Raw genomic sequence first — 20,694 nt, 5'->3', positions numbered from 1 at the left:
GCAGGGGTCTCTTCAAGACAGACAAGGTTGTGGGTAATGCTCAACTGAAGCTGGAGTCTCTGGAAAACCAGTGTGAGATCAGAGAGATAATAGAGGTGAGAGACCATCATAGGAATGCATAAACACACGCTGGTAAACACTTACCTTCTGCACATATAGACGGTTACAACCTGACAGCATAAACACACGCTGGTAAACACTTACCTTCTGCACATATAGACGGTTACAACCTGACAGCATAAACACATGCTGGTAAACACCTACCTTCTGCACATATACTGTAGACGGTTACAACCTGACAGCATAAACACACGCTGCTAAACACCTACCTTCTGCACATATAGACGGTTACAACCTGACAGCATAAACACACGCTGGTAAACACTTACCTTCTGCACATATAGACGGTTACAACCTGACAGCATAAACACATGCTGGTAAACACCTACCTTCTGCACATATAGACGGTTACAACCTGACAGCATAAACACATGCTGGTAAACACCTACCTTCTGCACATATAGACGGTTACAACCTGACAGCATAAACACACGCTGGTAAACACTTACCTTCTGCACATATAGACGGTTACAACCTGACAGCATAAACACACGCTGCTAAACACCTACCTTCTGCACATATAGACGGTTACAACCTGACAGCATAAACACAAACCGGCATTTCTTCAGCTGACTACATTTGGTTTCCTGTCAGCTGTCAACACAGTTACATCTTGACTGATTGTTGTTGATGGAAAAAATATGTTGCTTCCAGATATAGAAAAACAATGATATTTTGCTAAAACTGTTCATCTTGGCCATGATTTGATATTTGTAAACACTCCAACAAACCCGACAAGAAATCAACTGTAGTTTCCTAGCAACACATCAAACATTACACCAAAACAGCCAACAGAGAGTTTCCTGATGCATTTGTTCTAATGTCAACCAACTGACATGAAATCAAATGTAGTTCATTGTAGAATATTGGTTTATGCTCATTTCTGTATATACGTTTTATGTTTCCTAGGTACTGGATGGGCGTAAGGCCACCGGGGGCAAGCTGGAGGTGAGGGTGAAGATCCGAGAGCCTCTTGGGGGAGTTCAGCTGCAGACGGTCACTGACAAGTGGCTGGTCCTCGACCCCCTCTCCTCCCCCTCGCCCCCCGACAGACAGACGGAACGGGTGAGTAGAGTGAAAGAGAGGTTTTGCATTCACACTGGGGGGCTGGTAGACAGCAACCTGGATGCCAATCGTTTTCAGTGAGTGTGTTTACATTCTTATTATTCTGGATATAATATTCTGAATACCGGTATATAGTTTTCTGGATACTAGTTAATATCCCGGATACATTCATATGTATTTTCAAGTTGACCACCCGTATGCATGAGTAAACTGACCATATTCACATGGCGGCCATTATGCTCTTATGTCATGCTCAGGTTGGGTTCCTTTAAAAGAAGAAAAGAAACGTGTTAGTGTGTATTAGGCCCCTCCTGCAGTAACGTGTTTGTGTGTATTAGGCCCCTCCTGCAGTAACGTGTTTGTGTGTATTAGGCCCCTCCTGCAGTAACGTGTTTGTGTGTATTAGGCCCCTCCTACAGTAACGTGTTTGTGTGTATTAGGCCCCTCCTGCAGTAACGTGTTTGTGTGTATTAGGCCCCTCCTGCAGTAACGTGTTTGTGTGTATTAGGCCCCTCCTGCAGTAACGTGTTTGTGTGTATTAGGCCCCTCCTGCAGTAACGTGTTTGTGTGTATTAGGCCCCTCCTGCACTAACGTGTTTGTGTGTATTAGGCCCCTCCTACAGTAATGTGTGTTTGTGTGTATTAGGCCCCTCCTACAGTAACATGTGTGTTTGTGTGTATTAGGCCCCTCCTGCAGTAACATGTGTGTTTGTGTGTATTAGGCCCCTCCTACAGTAACATGTGTGTTTGTGTGTATTAGGCCCCTCCTGCAGTAACGTGTGTGTTTGTGTGTATTAGGCCCCTCCTACAGTAACATGTGTGTTTGTGTGTATTAGGCCCCTCCTACAGTAACATGTGTGTTTGTGTGTATTAGGCCCCTCCTGCAGTAACATGTGTGTTTGTGTGTATTAGGCCCCTCCTACAGTAACATGTGTGTTTGTGTGTATTAGGCCCCTCCTTCAGTAACGTGTGTTTGTGTGTATTAGGCCCCTCCTTCAGTAACGTGTGTGTTTGTGTGTATTAGGCCCCTCCTACAGTAACTTGTGTGTATTAGGCCCCTCCTCCAGTAATGTGTGGTACGTGTTTGTGCGTATTAGGCCCCTCCTCCAGTAATGTGTGGTACGTGTTTGTGTGTATTAGGCCCCTCCTCCAGTAATGTGTGGTACGTGTTTGTGCGTATTAGGCCCCTCCTCCAGTAATGTGTGGTACGTGTTTGTGCGTATTAGGCCCCTCCTCCAGTAATGTGTGGTACGTGTTTGTGTGTATTAGGCCCCTCCTCCAGTAATGTGTGGTACGTGTTTGTGTGTATTAGGCCCCTCCTCCAGTAATGTGTGGTACGTGTTTGTGCGTATTAGGCCCCTCCTCCAGTAATGTGTGGTACGTGTTTGTGCGTATTAGGCCCCGTCTCCTCGGTCCAAACCCAGGAGTGAACAGAGCGGCAAGAGCAGCCACCCCTCTCCCTCTGCTCCCCAGAACAGGAGCAGCCACTCCAGCAGCAGCCACTCCAGCAGCCCCTCTGCTCCCCAGTACAAACTCCACAGCTTCAGCCTCCTCAACCACGACAAGGAGAAGTTCGAGAGAAAGGTGGGTCTCGTCCGTCTGCCTGTGATGAACTCATAAGTCGTTGCGATAGTTGTAACCTGCCCGAGTCGAACGTGTCTGGGGATTGGTTGAAGGGCCTTGGCAATCATACCATACCGTCTGTCCTCAGATTGGGGAGTACAGAAAGAATCGACGGGATCCCCCCTCCGACCTCTTGCATCAGCACAAGGAGGTAACGCACAGACTGCAGTGGCAGAAGGCCCAGCTAGAGAGAGGCTCTCCTGCTCTGATGACGGGTAAATAATACACACGCACGCACACACAGGCATGTACATAATTGACTATGAATCATTTTCAATTAATACATTTCAATTGGGGAAGAAAATATATCTTCCCCAATGTATCTATGACTGCTTGTCTCTGTATGTAAACTCGACGTGACTGTAAACTAGTGTTGTCAAAAATATCGAAGTATCGATACATATCGATTCTGAATATTTAAAACGGCTTCGATACTCATTTCCCGAAATACCGATACTTTCTGCAGTATCGGTACCAGCTGGCGAGTGTTCTACAGCAAGTTGATGACGCGCTGTTCAGAGCGCGCTTGCCCCTCCGGCTGCTCCGAGTCCAGCCCTCCCCCTCACAGAGCCGTCTTCAGTTAGTAAACAAACATTTTAGCAGTGCCAGCGTGGATCTCCATAAATAAATGAAAGAGGTTTGTGACAGCTGCTCTTTCAACGTCACTGTGACTGAAGCATTAAACCATTAACTCTAGTTTAATACATGATACGTTGTCTACTGATGGTGCATAATATCAACAGCTGATTCGTTGTAACGTTACAGCTACCAGCTAACGTTAGCTACTGCTAGCAGTTAGCTCCGTTAGCTTAGCTGGCCACCGTTATAAATACTGCATGGAAACGGAGTTTAAACGTTTAAACGTTATGTCGAGGTCATACAATACTACAGTCGACATAAGGTTAACGTTACCCCGTTTCCATCAAGTGTTTAAATAGCAGCAATCTTGTTGAAAATGTAACGTTACTAAAATGCTCCGAGCATAGCCTCTCTCTCTCTATCTCTCTCTCTCTCTATCTACCGCTACCTCTCTCTCTCTCTCTCTCCCTCTCTCTCTCTCCCTCTCTCTCTCTCTGTCTCTCTCTCTATCTACCGCTACCTCTCTCTCTCTCTCTCTCTCTCTGTCTCTCTCTCTATCTACCGCTACCTCTCTCTCTCTCTCTCCCTCTCTCTATCTACCGCTACCTCTCTCTCTCTCTGTCTCTCTCTCTATCTACCGCTACCTCTCTCTCTCTCTGTCTCTCTTTCTATCTACCGCTACCTCTCTCTCTCTCTCTCGCTCGCTCTCGTTATCTTTAAATAAAAATCTAAACTGTTACTAACTGTAATACAAACAGTTCAGTTTGTCAGGTACATGCAACACAGATTACAGTGTTTACATCTGTCTGCTTGAGAAAATACCATGTTCTGCATTTGCAATACAAATGATTGAAGTGAGATGAACAGTTATTTTTAAATGTGTGATCTAAAGATAAACAAAGGGTTTTAAAAGTGTTATATTTATCTTCTCTTATAGTACCAGAGAGAAGCTGAGGAGAATCAACCAGCAACAAAAGCTAAATTTGTTTAAAAAAAAGAAGAAAAAAAAAAAATATATATATACATATTTTTTTTTATATCGAAATGGTATCGAAGTATCGATACTTTTCTTTTTTTTAAACTTTGACCAGTCAGCTGGTTCTTTTAGCGTTTATCGCTTTTTCTGGTCAAGCATGACCGACAGAAACAGGTTGAATGGGGTATAGATCGGGGGAAAGACACTCTGAGAAAATACGGCGAGTCCGGGAGTCGAACTCGTGTACCCCAGATCCGTGACGCGCACGGTTGTCCCCGACGCCGAAATAGCGTCCGAGGTACGCGGTGAGCTACTGGAGCTCCCCAGTATCGATACTTTTCAAGGTATCGAAGTCGAAATTCCAGTATCGTGACAACACTACTGTAAACACCTCAGTTGCCTTTCGAGTTTAAATAAAGGTTTGAAATGTAATTACTGACTGCAGAGATACAGACACAGAAACACGAGGACTGTGTTAAAGACACACACAAATGGACACATGCACTAGGGTTGTGATCAATTCACCTTCAATTCAACATATTCACACGGTGGCCATTTTGCTCTTATGTCATGCTCAGGTTGGGTTCCTTTCTACCCATGTTCCCAATAACCCATCCTAAGCATGACATAAGAGCAAAATGGCCACCATGTGAATATGGTCAATTCAATCAACTCAGACTTTAAACAGAAGGGAGAACGGTCTGCTTAACCCTTTCACTACCACACTACAGAAGGTTAACTCTTTCATTACCACACTACAGAAGGTTAACTCTTTCACTACCACACTACAGAAGGTTAACTCTTTCACTACCACACTACAAAAGGTTAACTCTTTCACTACCACACTACAGAAGGTTAACTCTTTCACTACCACACTACAGAAGGTTAACCTTTCACTACCACACTACAGAAGGTTAACCTTTCACTACCACACTACAGACGGTTAACTTTTTCACTACCACACTACAGAAGGTTAACCTTTCACTACCACACTGCAGAAGGTTAACCTTTCACTACCCCACTACAGACGGTTAAAATGTTAACCTTCTGTAGTGGGGTTGTGGAAGGGTTAACCATCTGTATTGTCGCAGTGAAAGGGTTAACCCTTTGGTAGTGTGGAAGTGTTGAGGGCTGGTGTCCACTAGATGTCTTTCTCTGGGTGCTGGGAAGAAGCGCTTGTGCGGCAGAAATCTTGTGACAACAATGTTGAAATATCATTACATCACCTTCATTCTAACAGTGGGAAGATAGCCTAGTATCCCCACTTTAATTGATCCGAGGTTGTTGTCACCATGAATATAACCAACTGGAGGACCGTCTGCCTGGATGAGTTTGATGGAGTGATGCTCTTAAGAGTCAGATAGTGTTTTAGAAGTCATTGAATATTAAGAATTGTCAACTACATTATGATCACTTGACTACGTTGTTTGGACCAAGGACCAAAAGGGGTGTTGCTCATGCAGTCCCGGCAGGCATTGTGGGTCCAGGCCCCGCCCAGAGAGTCACCTGTGCCCCCCCTGGCCGGATGAGCCTCCGTCCCCGATGTTATTACGGATATTAGAGGAGGAGACTAAAGACTATTGCCTGTGTTGTTGAGTCGAGTTAAATAAATGGAGAGACACTCCGAAGATATATATTCGTTTCAGTTTTCGCTTTTGGATAAGTGAACACTCTTGAGAGAGAAATTAAGAGTTTTCAGTTGCTGTCCAGTTCAGCACCACGGAGAGCGCCGAGCCACAGCACCAGGGCCCTCATTTATCAACGTTGCGTACGCACAGATATGTGCGTAACCCGTGCGTACGATCGTTTCTAAGCAAAGTGTGGGACTTATCAATTTGAACGTGTGCTTGACTTTGTGCGTATATTTACGCACAGCTCCGGCCATGCGTACCTGGCGCCCGGTGGTAGAATATGAAGACTGCAGTCTGCAACGCGGAAATAAGCTTCCGTACATTCGTTTCAACACTGGCGTGTTCAACTTCTGTATGACCCGTAATTCATTATAGTTTATTGTAAGATAGCGACAGTGTAATTATAACGTGCTCACACGCGAACAAGAGGTTGGCCTGCTTGTTTGGCACGGGGCGGGGGCAGACGCAGAACAGCCACCTCCAAACGCGATTAAATATTGTTTCAAATAAAAAGCTAAATACTATTATTTTGTGTCATGTTTCCAAATAATATTGGTCACAACGAGATGCTTTCTACTAGGGCTGGGCGATAAAACGATAACGATAACTATCGCGATAAATTATTTCCTCGAAATAAACATGAAACGTGGTCGCGAAGTTTCGATATATCGATTTTCCAAGCTTGGATATGAGCACACGCACTAACAACCAACCAATCAGTGAAGGAGATGGCCGACAGCGGAAGGAGACCCGGAAGGAGACCCGGAGGTAGGACTCCAGTAGTCAACAAGGCTGGCTAGGCTAATTAGCTTGCACGGCGCTATTTTATAGTTTACCTGCCGAGTTGGTGTGTGTTTTGTGTGTGTTTTGAATTCTGAGGGTAACTGTTATAGTAGTGTGGGGTATACGGTGGACGTCGTTGCAATGTATTGGGGCGGAACAGAGTATTTTATGGTCATATTTAGTACATTGTCATGGAATACACCGCTTGGAAACGAGGCTGGCTAGGATAATTAGCTTGCACGGCGCTATTTTACAGTTTACCTGCCGAGTTGGTGTGTGTTTTGAATTCTGAGGGTAACTGTTATAGTAGTGTGGGGTATACGGTGGACATGGTTGCAATGTATTGGGGCGGAACAGAGTATTTTAGGGTCATATTTAGTACATTGTCATGAGATACTCCGCTTGCTCTGGCTAACTGCTAACGTGCGCGGACTGATGACGACATCAACTCGACTCTCGAGACATTCGCAGCAGAAAAACAAGTCTATTAATAGCCCGTCCATCGGCGCCGGGCATACGAAGTTAATTAAACTTGACAGACATTATATCGACGATAATTATCGATATCGAGTTATATGAAAATAATTTAATAATTTTATCGCGATAACGTTTTTGGCCATATCGCCCAGCCCTACTTTCTACTTCAATTTGTTGGTTATAATAGATTACCTCCGTTGAAACATCACTGAGACTAACAGTCTATTTGTGAGCTCCCGCACAGACGTGATAATAATAATAACAATAATAATAATAATAGCTTCATTTTATATAGCGCCTTTCAAGAGACCCAAGGTCGCTTTACATAGATAGGGGGGGGAAATAACAAAGTAACAAACATAGTGGACACACACAACATATAAATATGATGATGGAATTCATTAAAGTCCTCTCCACCCTCTGGTCTTTACCACCGGCACGGTCCATCGTGATATTGGAGATGGATCGAGCAATAGACTGTTACTGTAGCTGTCAAAGCTCCATTACAAATGCAGTTATGTGAATAGAAAGGGATTCCACTCAGTCAATGTTGCGATGCGCATTTGCCTGATTCATGTTGTTGCTGCAGGCCGGGAGGAAAGGCAATGCTGCATGTTTTCAATTAATTAAATAAAACAGATACTTTTTGCAAGGGTTTACTGACTGTCATACAAATAATCAACCAACTACATACTGTAACTTTTCAGTGCACGTTCTTATTTACATTGTGACAACAGCCTTGTGAGCTCCCGCACACAGACATGATGGAATTCAAGTTCAAGTTTGTATTGATCACATATAGGCAGGCTACACATGGCGTATAGGCTACATCATACATGGCAGTGAGATTCATTGTTCTTGTATATGTTCTCGTATTATTGTAATATAGGCTACCTAATACCGACATCAAAATAGATTGTATGCCTCTACAAATCATATGCAGGTAGAACATTGACGGAAAATCCGTCGCGATTTGTAATAAAATTTAGGAGAACTTTAATCCCTGGGTATTAATCGAACAAAACGGAAAAAGGCAGTCATGTTCCAGCACGGTCTTTATTAGTTAATATGGTCTTTAAGTTAATAGATATCATATCCGACATCACCGTACGTGTACATGTCTGTCAGCCAGTCTCGTATTTCTCCCATAACACGCTTCGCTCGGCTTAGTCCACTTTTCCACATTTCATGGGGGTGTTCCATTACCGTATATGGTTAATTACGTGCGGTTCTATATGCAAATACTTAAAATCGTGCACGAGAGTGGAGCGTAGAACTTAATGGTATTTATCAACACGGAGTGTGCGTACGACCCGTGTACGCACGTGTGATAAATCCCGATTTTTATGTGCGTACACACATTCTAAATTCTGTGTTTAAGTACGGAAATAGAAGACTTTCTAAGAATTGTTGATAAATGAGGGCCCAGGCCCTTTCACACACTGTCCAGTTCAGCACCACGGAGAGCGCCTAGCCACAGCACCCCAGGCCCTTTCACACACTGTCCAGTTCAGCACCACGGAGAGCGTCGAGCCACAGCACCACAACACTGCCCTCTGAAACCCATTATTTCCAATGGCTCACGCCAAGCCACAGCACAGTGGAGCAGAGATTCTGTTGCAGAGAAACCCTTGTTAACGAAAGGTGTTTTGCTTATGCAAAGGAATAACTCTTTGATAGATATTTTCTTGCCACAAAACAATGTGGTGAACTGAGAGGGAATGTAATTAATAAGCTTTGTTGGTAAAATGTCCTTCAAAAAGTGAAAACGAATGGCTTTATATTACGTTTTTTCTTATGTTATGTTGAAAAACCCCTCCAAGAAGATATCATGCCAGTCCACATATTTGTTTCTCCCGCCAGGTCTGTGCTCATGAACTGTTCATTCTTTAAGGCCGGAAAAATCCCGTAACTGATAATTGACGTTCTATGCTTAAATCTCATAGTCCTTGTCACTTCACACAACAGAGTCAAGTTTATTTGTGTAGCCCAAAATCACATTACATGTCTCAATGGGATTCACAAGTAAAATGTGTTTCCGTCCAAATACATATAGAGGTCACTCTGTGTAATGGAAACAACTCTCTCCCTCTCCGTGTAGAATATGAGAATGTATTACGACGCTTTGCCCAGGGACTTGCTGACTCAGTGAAAAAATTCTCTGCCCAAGGCAACCGGGTGAGTACAGGGTCAAGGTCAGCTACTCGTGTATCTGATGCATGTGTTTGTGTGTTCGTCTGCTAGTGTGGTATGTATGTGTTTGTGTGTTGGTCTGCTAGTGTTTATGTTTGTGTTGGTCTGCTAGTGTATTTATGTTTGTGTATGTGTGTCTTTGTGTGTGTGTCTTTGTGTTGGAGTATAATGTGTCAGACCTGCTCTTCTACAGGAAGCTGCCAGGGATGCTCTGGGCAGGCTGAAGCTGGTAGAGAATGAGGTAGGGCTGGGAAAATATGGTAAAAATATTTTTGACGGTATAACAATTGGTATTTGCTTTCTCCAGTGCAAATTACTGTGCTAGACATCTTTTTTAAATACAATATGTCAGTGATTTTAAAATGTCAAATTGTATACCAAAATCGTTATTATATATTATTTAGATTAACTTAACAAATACATGCATAATTGTATGATTCTTATATATCGGTAATGGTATAGTACTAAAAACCCATACTTTTGCATGGATCTATGACAATATACCTATTCTGTGTACAGCCCAAGAAGGACATAAGACTGGCTAATCCATTTCTCTTGTCCAGTGTCCTCCTTATCATAACCAATGAATGAGGGCACTTAGACGCACATTAATATTCCAGATAGCAGCTGAGCTTATCTCCTGGTTAAGGTCCTTGCAAGGACAAGGTTTTTATGTGTCATCATATCCTGATGACCAATATCCACATACACATGAGTACATGGAATATTGTGAGTATTACCATGGAGATGGAATCTATTTACTCTCTTGATCTTCCCTCCTTTGATTTGATTTGATTTATTTGACATATCAAAAAAATATATTAAAGGTCAAACACTGCAACACATACATGTTGATTGAACATACAGAAGATAACACAATAAAGTTAAAGGTTCTATAGATAACATTCAGCCGCTAGATGTCGCACTAGAGCACCAGCTTGTCTTTTATCCAATTAGGTGCATTCCACATGTGGAAATGGAAAGTAGGGAGGGGATACATGCCTGCGACATATAAACAACAACCTTCATTTTGGACCAGCTAAAACAATAAAGCAATACTTTTATTCTTTATACAGTTTTTTTTTTTTTTTAAGATTACTCTACATGAAAATGTTATCTATAGCACCTTTAAAGTATAACTTTCTTTCTTTCTCAGCTGGAATCACTGAGGAAGAGACGCAGTGTGTGAGAGGAGAAGGAACAAAGGAATAGAGTTGGATGGCGTATTGTTATATCAGTCTACACGTACACACATATGCAACATGTAAGTGGGCTTGAACAAACACACGTGTGCACACATGCACACACCCACACACATGTATACATGCACACGCACACCAGAAACAGTAACCGGAGCGTCTTTAAGCTATACAGTATACACCTATAGCATGACACTCCTATGCTGCTCCACGTCGTCCTGTTACACGAATGCATGTAGAAGCCCCTCAGGTCCCCGTCATCAGCAGTTCTTATATTCCACCGTTTCATTTCTGCTCACAAAGTAGACTTGTAACCGCAGAGGGACCCCGATACATCTGTTGAAACAAGGCCAAGGGGGGATAAGACGCCTCATTTACACTTAAACACCAGGCAACACAGAGAGCTGCTTCTGAACCACCTCCCCTCGTTCTTTCTGTTAAGTTCTCCTCTTTCTCCCGTCTGCTTCAGTGAGGAATCCTCTTTTTAAGAGTCACTCAAAGCTTCCTAGTCCACCGGCTCAGGTAGGGGTGTAAAACTTTCAAATTAAATTAACTACAAGGCAAAAGAAGTGTGGGAAATAAAATCGATTCCCCATATTAACACATTGTGCGCCAACAACAAGTATATTCGTTATTGCCCGCCAATCGTTGTTCGCCAACAACGAGTAAACTCGTTTTTGGGATCGTTATTTCATTTTTTCGCCATGGCATTCATAATTCATCCAGCCTCCCTCCGGGAGGCAGCTGGACCCTGTCTGATATTGCAACGCCTCAATACCGCCGCCTGGTGGAATTCGGGCGAGTTACACTCCACGCTAAACCGGAAGTGGCGCTCGGTGCATCGGGGAAAATCCTCCGGCAGAAATATCTTGTAACGTGGATCAAGATACACACTCGAGTGCATTGGATTGCTTTCGATACGCAAGAATCAATATGATTTCGGCGTTTATTGCGTCATACAAACGGAAAATGGATCTAGCAGATCGAAATCATATAATTGGATTTTTTTTCCTCCAGACTCATCTGCGACAGGTAAGAGGAATCTAACGTTATTTCCAGCTCGATTGTCCATTTATTTCACTGCAATCAGTCTGATCAACGTATCAACCCATACTAAATAAAGCCGTTACTGACGATCAAGGAATCATAAACGACCCCCCCTCCCCCTTTCCTTCATGCATGATGAAGCATAATGTATACCGATCATATACATTTGAATTTTTTAATATAGCGTGTATAGGAACAAAACGCCAATCGATTATGTATCATATGCTTCGGGGCCTATAACTTGCGTTCTAGGAATTACTGCTCTACACTCTAAAAACATACTTATATTCACGAGGGTACTAACACGACAATGTATGAATGGAAAAATATAACGTTCCCACATCCGGAACGATAGATACCCGATGTTGACTGGGCCATAGTAATGTTGATATAGCTATAATATTTAAAAAGTTATAGCCCTGCAAACAAGGTGAGCGACTCCATAGGCTTACAGCGCTGGCAGAGAGTGGTATAAGATGGCCAAACTGCGTGGCAGACAATGTGTTAAAAACCAGGACATGGATTACAGTTACGATGATGATGACGGTAATTAGAACAAGCCCATCAGTCCTCAAATTCTCCCATCATCGTCCTAATATTCCGACTGCTCAAAATTGCCATGTGCACCAAGTGGAGCTATGAACACTCATACCCCCACAACCACTGCAGACAAAGAACCAGCCACAGTGAAATGTCTTGACCGTTTAGCTTCTATAGATGACCAAACAAATCTTTTGTCTATGTAAAATTAGAAAGTGTAACTCGTGGACTATGGTGTCCTAAACCTCCTTCCCATATTGTATGTGTGTGTGTGTGGGGGGATAATGAATTTAATATAATCTGTCTGCTCCAGTATTCCCAGATTACAGTAATCTGCTCCATTTGGAGCCGTATGATATGGGAATATAAAAAAAGGGGGGCTCCAACCGCATCCCATAATGAGGGATTAGTGTTTGTGTCACCAAGGAGACGACTCATCGAGACAAGAAAGAATCACCCGCTGGGTTAAATGGGGAGAAGAGGTATGGGGGATGGGAGATAGGGGGGGCAATATCTGAGCATTTCCCCATCTATGTATTTTCCACTATTCTGTACATGTGGTACAAGCTGAGAACTAGAAGCTCCATTGACTCCTCCTTCATCATCATCGATTTATTCACATTATTCTTGTTACTCTTATTACCGGTTTAATGCCCACTCGATTTCTTGTCAACTCTTTGGCGGACAATGGTAAGTCCATTGTGATGTCGTCATCAGTTGGGATATTGGACAAAGGATTGTGTCCCGCGTGTGATCGATTAGAGAACGTAATATATATGAAACAATAGATGCAACATGTCATAATAAATTGCCATTCTGGAATGGGACCATATGGCAGCCGTCTTACCTGGAAGTAGCATGTATGGTGCTTTTACTTCTGTTTTTACATAAACCGAACTGTTGTTACAACCTAAGGTGTCTATAATAGTTGGAAATATCTTACTGGAATACATTTTCTACAGATCAGCTAACATGGAAGTACAATTTACATTTTTCTTTTCTTTTTTGTCACAAGAACTTTTTTCTTTGTGTAATGGTTTTATAGGTGCTCCATATCTCACTTTCTTAGGTAGTAGATATTAGATAATAGTAGATATTTGGTTTGTCCCAAGTTATTAGATTTACTAATAGTGGCCAAGATAATGCTGACCTATTTTTGGAGCTGGACATTAACTGGTTGAAGAGAAATATCGTCCAATCGTATCTCCGTACGTAAACGTGTTTTCTTTAGGGGTAAACTAGAAAATGCTAAATAGCTCAGGAAAATACTTAAAGGGATGAAATAAACAACGGTCTAAATCGAGCAGTGCATTTAGAATGTTTGTAATGTTTCTCTCACTGTTTTACGATAAATCAAGCATTCTATTGCTGATGAAACGATGCTGTTATGGAGATGATTAGGAATAGTTGACCCTGGTAAGATGGCTGCATTTGTATCCCACTCCATCAACAGCAATGTGTCTCTCCTCTACAGTTGTATCTCTATGGTAACGTATCCCTCACCACTGACGCATCAAGCAGAGCTGTTCAGTAACAGAGGATCTCCCTGTAGTGCTTTAATCCCCTAATGATGTCACCATGTGCACAACAAAATATTCTGTGTCATTGAAATCTACAGTGACATCACAATAGGCCGCTGACTAACTACTAAGATAAATAAATGAATGTGTTTGACATTTGTATGACTATCTAGAGGGGCTTTTACACCAAGACATTGAAACATGGACATTTGTTCATAGACTTCTTGTTTTCACTACTCAAATTATAAATAGCAAGCGTGGCTGCTGCAGTAGATCTAGTTATCTTTTGAAGGAATAATAACCCAAAATAACACTTCCTGATCAATCCCAAATCCCAAGTGATTGTTATAGCTGGCCAACATAAAGCCTGGGACAGTCACAATAACTATTTAACACTAAAATGTATCAGCTGAATGTAGATATTGACAATAATAGGTCATGGAAATTACGGCATTTGTCATGGAACAGCAAAAATGTGTAGCAAATCCATGTATCGTTGTGGAAGAGGTGAATTGTTGGGCTCTGGGAGTTAAGACTGTTGCTACATGCGTTGGTTTTCTTGAAGCAATTTGTACTGAGAAATCACAAAAACTGATAAATGTACAGAAGCATTTAGGCAGCATGGAGAAAGATATTGAGGTTTCTGATACTCTTCTTTAAAAAACGTGGCCTATTCCTTTAATGTTGATTAGTATTGACTACTAGTAATTTCTGGGTCAGATGTGAGGTTCATAAGTGGTTTGTTCTAATCCAGCCTCTGCCCTACGCTTCACTAGCAGGAACATTAACTTAATCCTGGTTAAAGCTAGCTTGATGTGTGTAGTCCAAAGTGATCCACAGAGCAACCATCCACCTCTATCTGTGGAATCATTCTCGCTCTCTCATGGTGAGCTCTCTCTTTTCTGATCAACAGAGGGAAGCCACTTTAACCCCACATCCCCCCCAAACACACACTTTCTCCCAAAAAGTCAGCCGATTTCTTTCGTAACCCTATGGCCTCTGAGCCTGTCCTGTTGCTATGGCAATGGGCTCATCAGTATTCCGTGTGGTAGCTGGTTGGTCAGGGTAGGGAGTAGGGACATGAGGACATTAAAGTTAGTTCTGCTGGTGGCTCACATACTCTTTCTGTTATTTCTCACACGCTTTGTCCCTCTTCATTTCCCCACTGCCTCTCTGCCTCCCCTCTCATTTTCACACTCCCTCAGTCTTGAGTATGCAGCTAAGGGCAACATACTGGTGGATTGTTTGTATTTTTGTTCCAATCAACTGCAGTAAATGTATCCATATGGGGTTGGGCAACTATTGTTTTGTCTTTTACATGTATCTGTTATGTTATCATGTAATGGCAATCGGCGTAAATTTGTTAATATATTATATACAGCAATTTGCTCTATTTTTTAATTGCAAATGTGATGAATTGTGTCTGGAGGTGGAAAGGTATATATGCCTGATTGTTTAGGCTTTGATGTTGTATGTTGTTTTGGGAGGGATCATGGTTCAATTAAAATATAAAAACAAGCATTGTGTTGTCTTTTTCCTGTTTGCAATAAATAAATAACGTGATGGCAGTTCATTATCTAAATAATATAGGCTACTTTCCCTATTTCTGGACTGTACAGATGAATCGTATACCCACCCCTCCTTTGTTGAGACTGCTTTCCATTGTAGGAAAAGCTCCAGGCTTTGCCGTTATGCTAATAACTTATCTAAATGCGAAAATGCTACTGACAAAGGGGAAAGGCTAATGGAGGAGGGGAGAAAACTAGGGTCTTGCGTTCAGGTCTCCGTCACGGGCGCAGCACCTGGCAGCAGTTTCACTTCCGGTATAGCGATTTTGCCTTCGAAATAAAAGCGCGAGAAAATTCGGTTTTTATGATACAATTTGTAGCAGTTAAAAGTGCTTTATACAACGGCATGCAAATTTCTCGATTCTGATTGGCCATTAACACGTCTTTATTGGCAACAATCCACGCTGCTGGCCCAGGACCCGCCCACAACCGACCCACATCACATCACTCTGCCGGATCACAAGAAGGTGGCCAATAATCTTTACAAATGGATATGTTAATGGCGACTAAACGACTAAATATCAAGCGATTCTGTCACAGCGAATGTCTTAGTCGTTTAAACAATGTTGGATGATGTAATTGATGGGTCTTGAATCATTCTGTAACAAAAGAAAAATCGCGGATTGTTTGATGGATTAATTTGCTTTTTTTTTCAATTTCTTTTTCCTTTAGACTGTCAGCGCTCGCTCTAGTCTCCACCCACCGCCACACACCCCCCCCCCCCCCCCCACACACATACACACACACACACACGCACACACACACGCACGCACACGCACGCACACACACACACACACTCTGCCTGCAACGCGGGGGATAGTCAGAGAGCTGGGTGCTGCGCTGTTCTAAGTGAGCATGGCCTATTGAGTTGATTGATTGATTGATTGCTAATTTTATTACTGTACGCTTGGTTTCCAACTGGTTAAGTTTAGGCCCTCTACAGTAGGTTTAAAAAAATAAATAAAAGAATAGGGCGAAGAAAACGTTTTTTTCCTATAGGGCAAAGAAGACTTTTTAATTTGTTTTACCTACTTTATATAGAAGCATCTAAGAATGAAGTTCTATGGAAAGTAGGTCTGCATTCCCTTAACAATTGTGTGTATTGAGCCGTACTGTATTGTACCCATTCTGCATCTGGTAATAAAATTTTCAATCAATCATTCCAATAATACACAGTTGGATGTGTTAGTTGGTTGGATGCACTTCAAGCTGCTTCCACATGAGGCAACTTCTCTCAATCATTCCAATAATACACAGTTGGATGTGTTAGTTTGGTTGGATGCACTTCAAGCTGCTTCCACATGGAGGCAACTTGTCTTTTTTGTAGTTGTGGGAACTACTTTTTCTGGCGGATGGTTTTTTCAATAAATCTTCGATTAATGTGTGTTTATTGTATAGAAATAAGGTTGGATGAATCTGGCAGTTGTATAAAAGCTTTACATCACTTGCAGTCGTGATTTGTGACCAATAAACCATGCCTAGGGGGGTCTAACGACCCTCGGCTGCGCCTCGGGCCTAACGACCACCCCTAGTTTATTGGTCACAAACCACTCCTGCGCGTGATGTAATGCTTAAATATAACATTCAGCCACTAGATGTCACACTGGAGAACCAACATGTAATTTATCCAATCGGGTGCATTCCACGTGGGGAAATGGGAAGTATGCCTGCAAGATATAAACAACAACCAGGCATGCGTTCTTCATGGGACGGGGTTGCACTCCGTGCCACCCCATGATAAGTAGGGGAGACCGGGGCACAGTGGCTCAAGGGGCACAGTGAATCAGTGGCTATTTATAGAAACTTGTACACAGGAATGCCTTGATGATGTCATCAGTGTGTGCCTCTGGTTAATCCATAGCTGAAAATGTGCTTAATTTCCAGGCAACACACCTTTGTGAAGAATTGAAAGGTAATCCCTGTTTTGTACCATCAAATGTAAAATGTCGGGTTTCTTTTGTTTTTGTGATTTAGTATAGATCATCCAGGAATAAGAAACCAAGCACATGTTGGTAATTTGAGGGATATTTAATGAAGTTTTATGAGCATGTGTCCTCTCTGCTGCTAATGGCCATGATTGAAAAAATGTCACATGATTGCACATAGTGCATGCGGGGCACAGTGAATCGGGGCACAGTGGATACATTTTTCAAGTGATTCACTGTGCCCCGGTAAAAGGAGGTCGCTTTGTTTGTTGACTAACGGCAATATTAACTCCTCAATTTAACTATTTTTTATTCCAAATATAACTATATATATATATATATATATATATATATATATATATATATATATATTAATTCTGTGCCATACTATTGCATGCTTTGTCTGGTTTGAGAAAAATGGTACGCAACATAAAACTGGACTCCAGAAAAATTGGGAATACCGACAATGAAAAAATTAAAGAGGCCGTCAAGAAAGTACTTGACACGGGACAAAGTATTCGCAATGTTTGTAAAACAGACGATATAAAGTTCTCAACTCTACGTACATACGTGGAAAAAGCACAAGATGCTGAAAGCAAAGATTCAATGGCATACTCACCAAAGTACAATTGCCGCCAGGTTTTGACGCATGCCGAAGAGACACTTCTGCAGGATTATCTGATCAAAGCATCAAAAATTCAGTATGGACTGACGCGAAAACAAGTTTGTGGGCTGGCGTATGAATTTGCTGCTAGAAATGGAAAAACATTCCCAGAAAACTTGGAGAAGCTTATGAAGAGACATAAGTTCGGCCCAAATGACATATACAATACAGATGAAACTGGATGCATGACCGTCCAGAAAGTTGGCAACACAAAAGTGATCGCCTGCAAAAATGAGAAGCAAGTTGGGAAGATTACCTCAGGAGAGCGAGGTACTTTGGTAACAATGCTTGGTACAATAAATGCTGCTGGAAATTCCGTTGCTCCATTTATGGTATTCCCTCGAGTGCATTTCAAAGATGCAATGATCCATGGTGCTCTACCAGGGACTGTTGAGGATGGATGACTACTGATAACTTCACAGCATTCATGCAACACTTCATCCAGTCAACCAAGTGTTCCAAGGAGCGTCCAGTTTTGCTAATACTGGATAACCATGACACCCATCTATCGATTGAAACCATTGATCTTGCCAAGGACAACGGTGTGGTTATGCTAACTCTGCCACCACACTGCAGCCACAAAATGCAACCATTGGATCGATCTGTGTACGGACCCTTCAAGGCATTCTTCAACCAGGCAGCAAATGCTTTCATTCTCAACCACCCCGGTCAACCTATCACAATCCATGATATCGCTCAGATAGTGGGCAATGCTTACCCGTTCGCCTTCACTCCACATTAAACCAGCCAAAGAACTTCATCGACCTGCACCAGAAATTTCACATGAAGCCCCAGATGACACTGCAACATCTTCAAAGGCACTCGAAGCAGTTGGTTCAACTTCAACAGAATTGAGTAGGCCTATCATCACACCAGAAGAAATCAGCCTTTTTCCAAAGGCACCACAGCGCAAAAACAAAGGTGGAAAAAATAAGGGAAAAACCCTTGTTCTGACAGACACTCCAATCAAAGAACAAATCAGGGCAGCCAACAAGCAGAGCAAAAGGAAGAAGAACAAACAAGGCAGTCAACAGTCTAAAAAGCCAAAAGTAGCTAAAAAGAAGGAGCGGAAGCTGCAATTCGATGATGATATGGAGGGAGACACGTCAAACTCTGACACGGATGCTGATGCGAGAAGACTTTGTGATGACGCATCAGATTATGATAACCTTGATGATGACCAACTAGAGGACTTAGAATTGCCGGATTGCAATGCTCTGATGGCAACAGATTTTGTGTTGACAAAGTTTGCAACAAAGAAAACCAATGCAATGTATGTAGGGCAGGTCCAAAGCCGCATTGTGGATGCTGATGAAACCACATTTGAAGTGAAGTTTATGCGACGTGAGAAACCAAAGTCATTCACGTTCATTTTCCCAAATATCGATGACATATCAGAAGTTTTGTTTGAAGATGTTGTAGCAAAGCTGCCCAACCCCATTCAGCATGGTGGCACAGCACGTGTTGCACGCCATATGATATTTCCAGTCAATTTCTCCTTGTATTCAAATATGCTGCACTAGGTATTGTAAAACAATTCAGCATCTGCAACTGATGGTTTTCAATATTGAATAATATGTTGAAGCACTGTTGTGTGTTTAGTTTGCGATGCATTTTATTCATTATAACCATGAAAATAATACAATGTTAGGTGTTGCCGTGATTATCTTGTTCACAGATAGGAATGTAGCCAGGAGGGGTCCTTTGTACATCAGTAAACCTGGACAGACAGAAGTCAGAGACCATGATGTATCATTCACATTCATTTTCCCAAATGTACAGGATGTGTCAGATGCGTGTGTGAAAGTTCCCAGCATTACGCTGGGTTTTACATAGGCTACTAGTATAGCAAAACATTTCATATTGTTTCAGTATTTTCAACTGTTGGTGTGGTTGATATGTCTATTGTTGACATGTCTTATTTGTACATGGAAGTTTTGCTTCGTTCACACAATAAAGATGCTGTTTGTGAAAAAATAATGTATCATATCTGGACTGATTCACAGTGCCCCAGGTAGCGATCCACTGTATCCCGTTACTGGGGCACAGTGGATCAAATATATTTTTACATTCAACCCCATCTCAGCATCTCATATTTGGCAGTTGGCAGGATATGATAGACATGTTTTATAGAGAACATATTCTGCTATCAATTCCACAATAGACCAGAACCATGCTGTCATCAAGCCAGGAAAAATGCTGAAATATAAGATTTCTGATCCACTGTGCCCCGGTCTCCCCCTCGCTAGGGCCTGGTCTACAAGATACACTACACGACTAAGGTACCCATGTACATGTCAAAATACTTCCCAAAGGTCAGTGAATACCACGACCACAACACCAGAGGGAGCTCCACAAATCATGTTAAACCCAGATTCGGCTCAAACAAGGGACTAAACACGTTTCGCAATTATGCCACATCAATGTGGAACGCCCTACCCACAGCTGTAAAGGAATGTGAATCACTACCGACTTTTAAAACCACTCTCAAGGAGCACCTACGGGAGACTGCAATTCGAAACTGGCCCCTGTAAATGTCCTAACCCAACCCCCTCCAATGTACAGTAAATGTCCTAACCCAGTAATACACAAGACCCTCTTCTTGGACCAAGTAAGGTTTTGTCGATAATCCAATGTACAGTTACCCCCACCCTGCCTACCCATCCCCCCCCACCCCACCCCAACCACCTCCAATGTACAGTCCCCACCTACCCAACCCCCCCCCCCACCTCGTCCAATGTACAGTCCCCCCCCCCCCACCTCCTCCAATGTACAGTTTCTTCG

General features: G+C 42.4%; 1 protein-coding gene across 1 annotated transcript in view; it reads left to right on the top strand.

The window, feature by feature from the left end:
* Positions 1-15,241, top strand: part of cc2d1a (coiled-coil and C2 domain containing 1A) — a 55,395-nt gene extending 40,154 nt beyond the window's left edge. The window contains exons 22-28 of the mRNA XM_084318530.1: positions 5-95; positions 1,030-1,185; positions 2,584-2,769; positions 2,897-3,023; positions 9,356-9,432; positions 9,641-9,688; positions 10,604-15,241. Of these exons, the coding sequence (XP_084174656.1) occupies positions 5-95; positions 1,030-1,185; positions 2,584-2,769; positions 2,897-3,023; positions 9,356-9,432; positions 9,641-9,688; positions 10,604-10,636 (718 nt within the window). The 3' untranslated portion in view covers positions 10,637-15,241. The remainder of the gene's footprint in view (positions 1-4; positions 96-1,029; positions 1,186-2,583; positions 2,770-2,896; positions 3,024-9,355; positions 9,433-9,640; positions 9,689-10,603) is intronic.
* Positions 15,242-20,694: the final 5,453 nt, after the last annotated feature.

This window comes from Notolepis coatsorum, assembly GCF_963971535.1.
Source record: "Notolepis coatsorum genome assembly, chromosome: 7".
Lineage (NCBI taxonomy): Eukaryota > Metazoa > Chordata > Actinopteri > Aulopiformes > Paralepididae > Notolepis > Notolepis coatsorum.
This window is presented reverse-complemented; position numbering and strand designations above follow the sequence as displayed.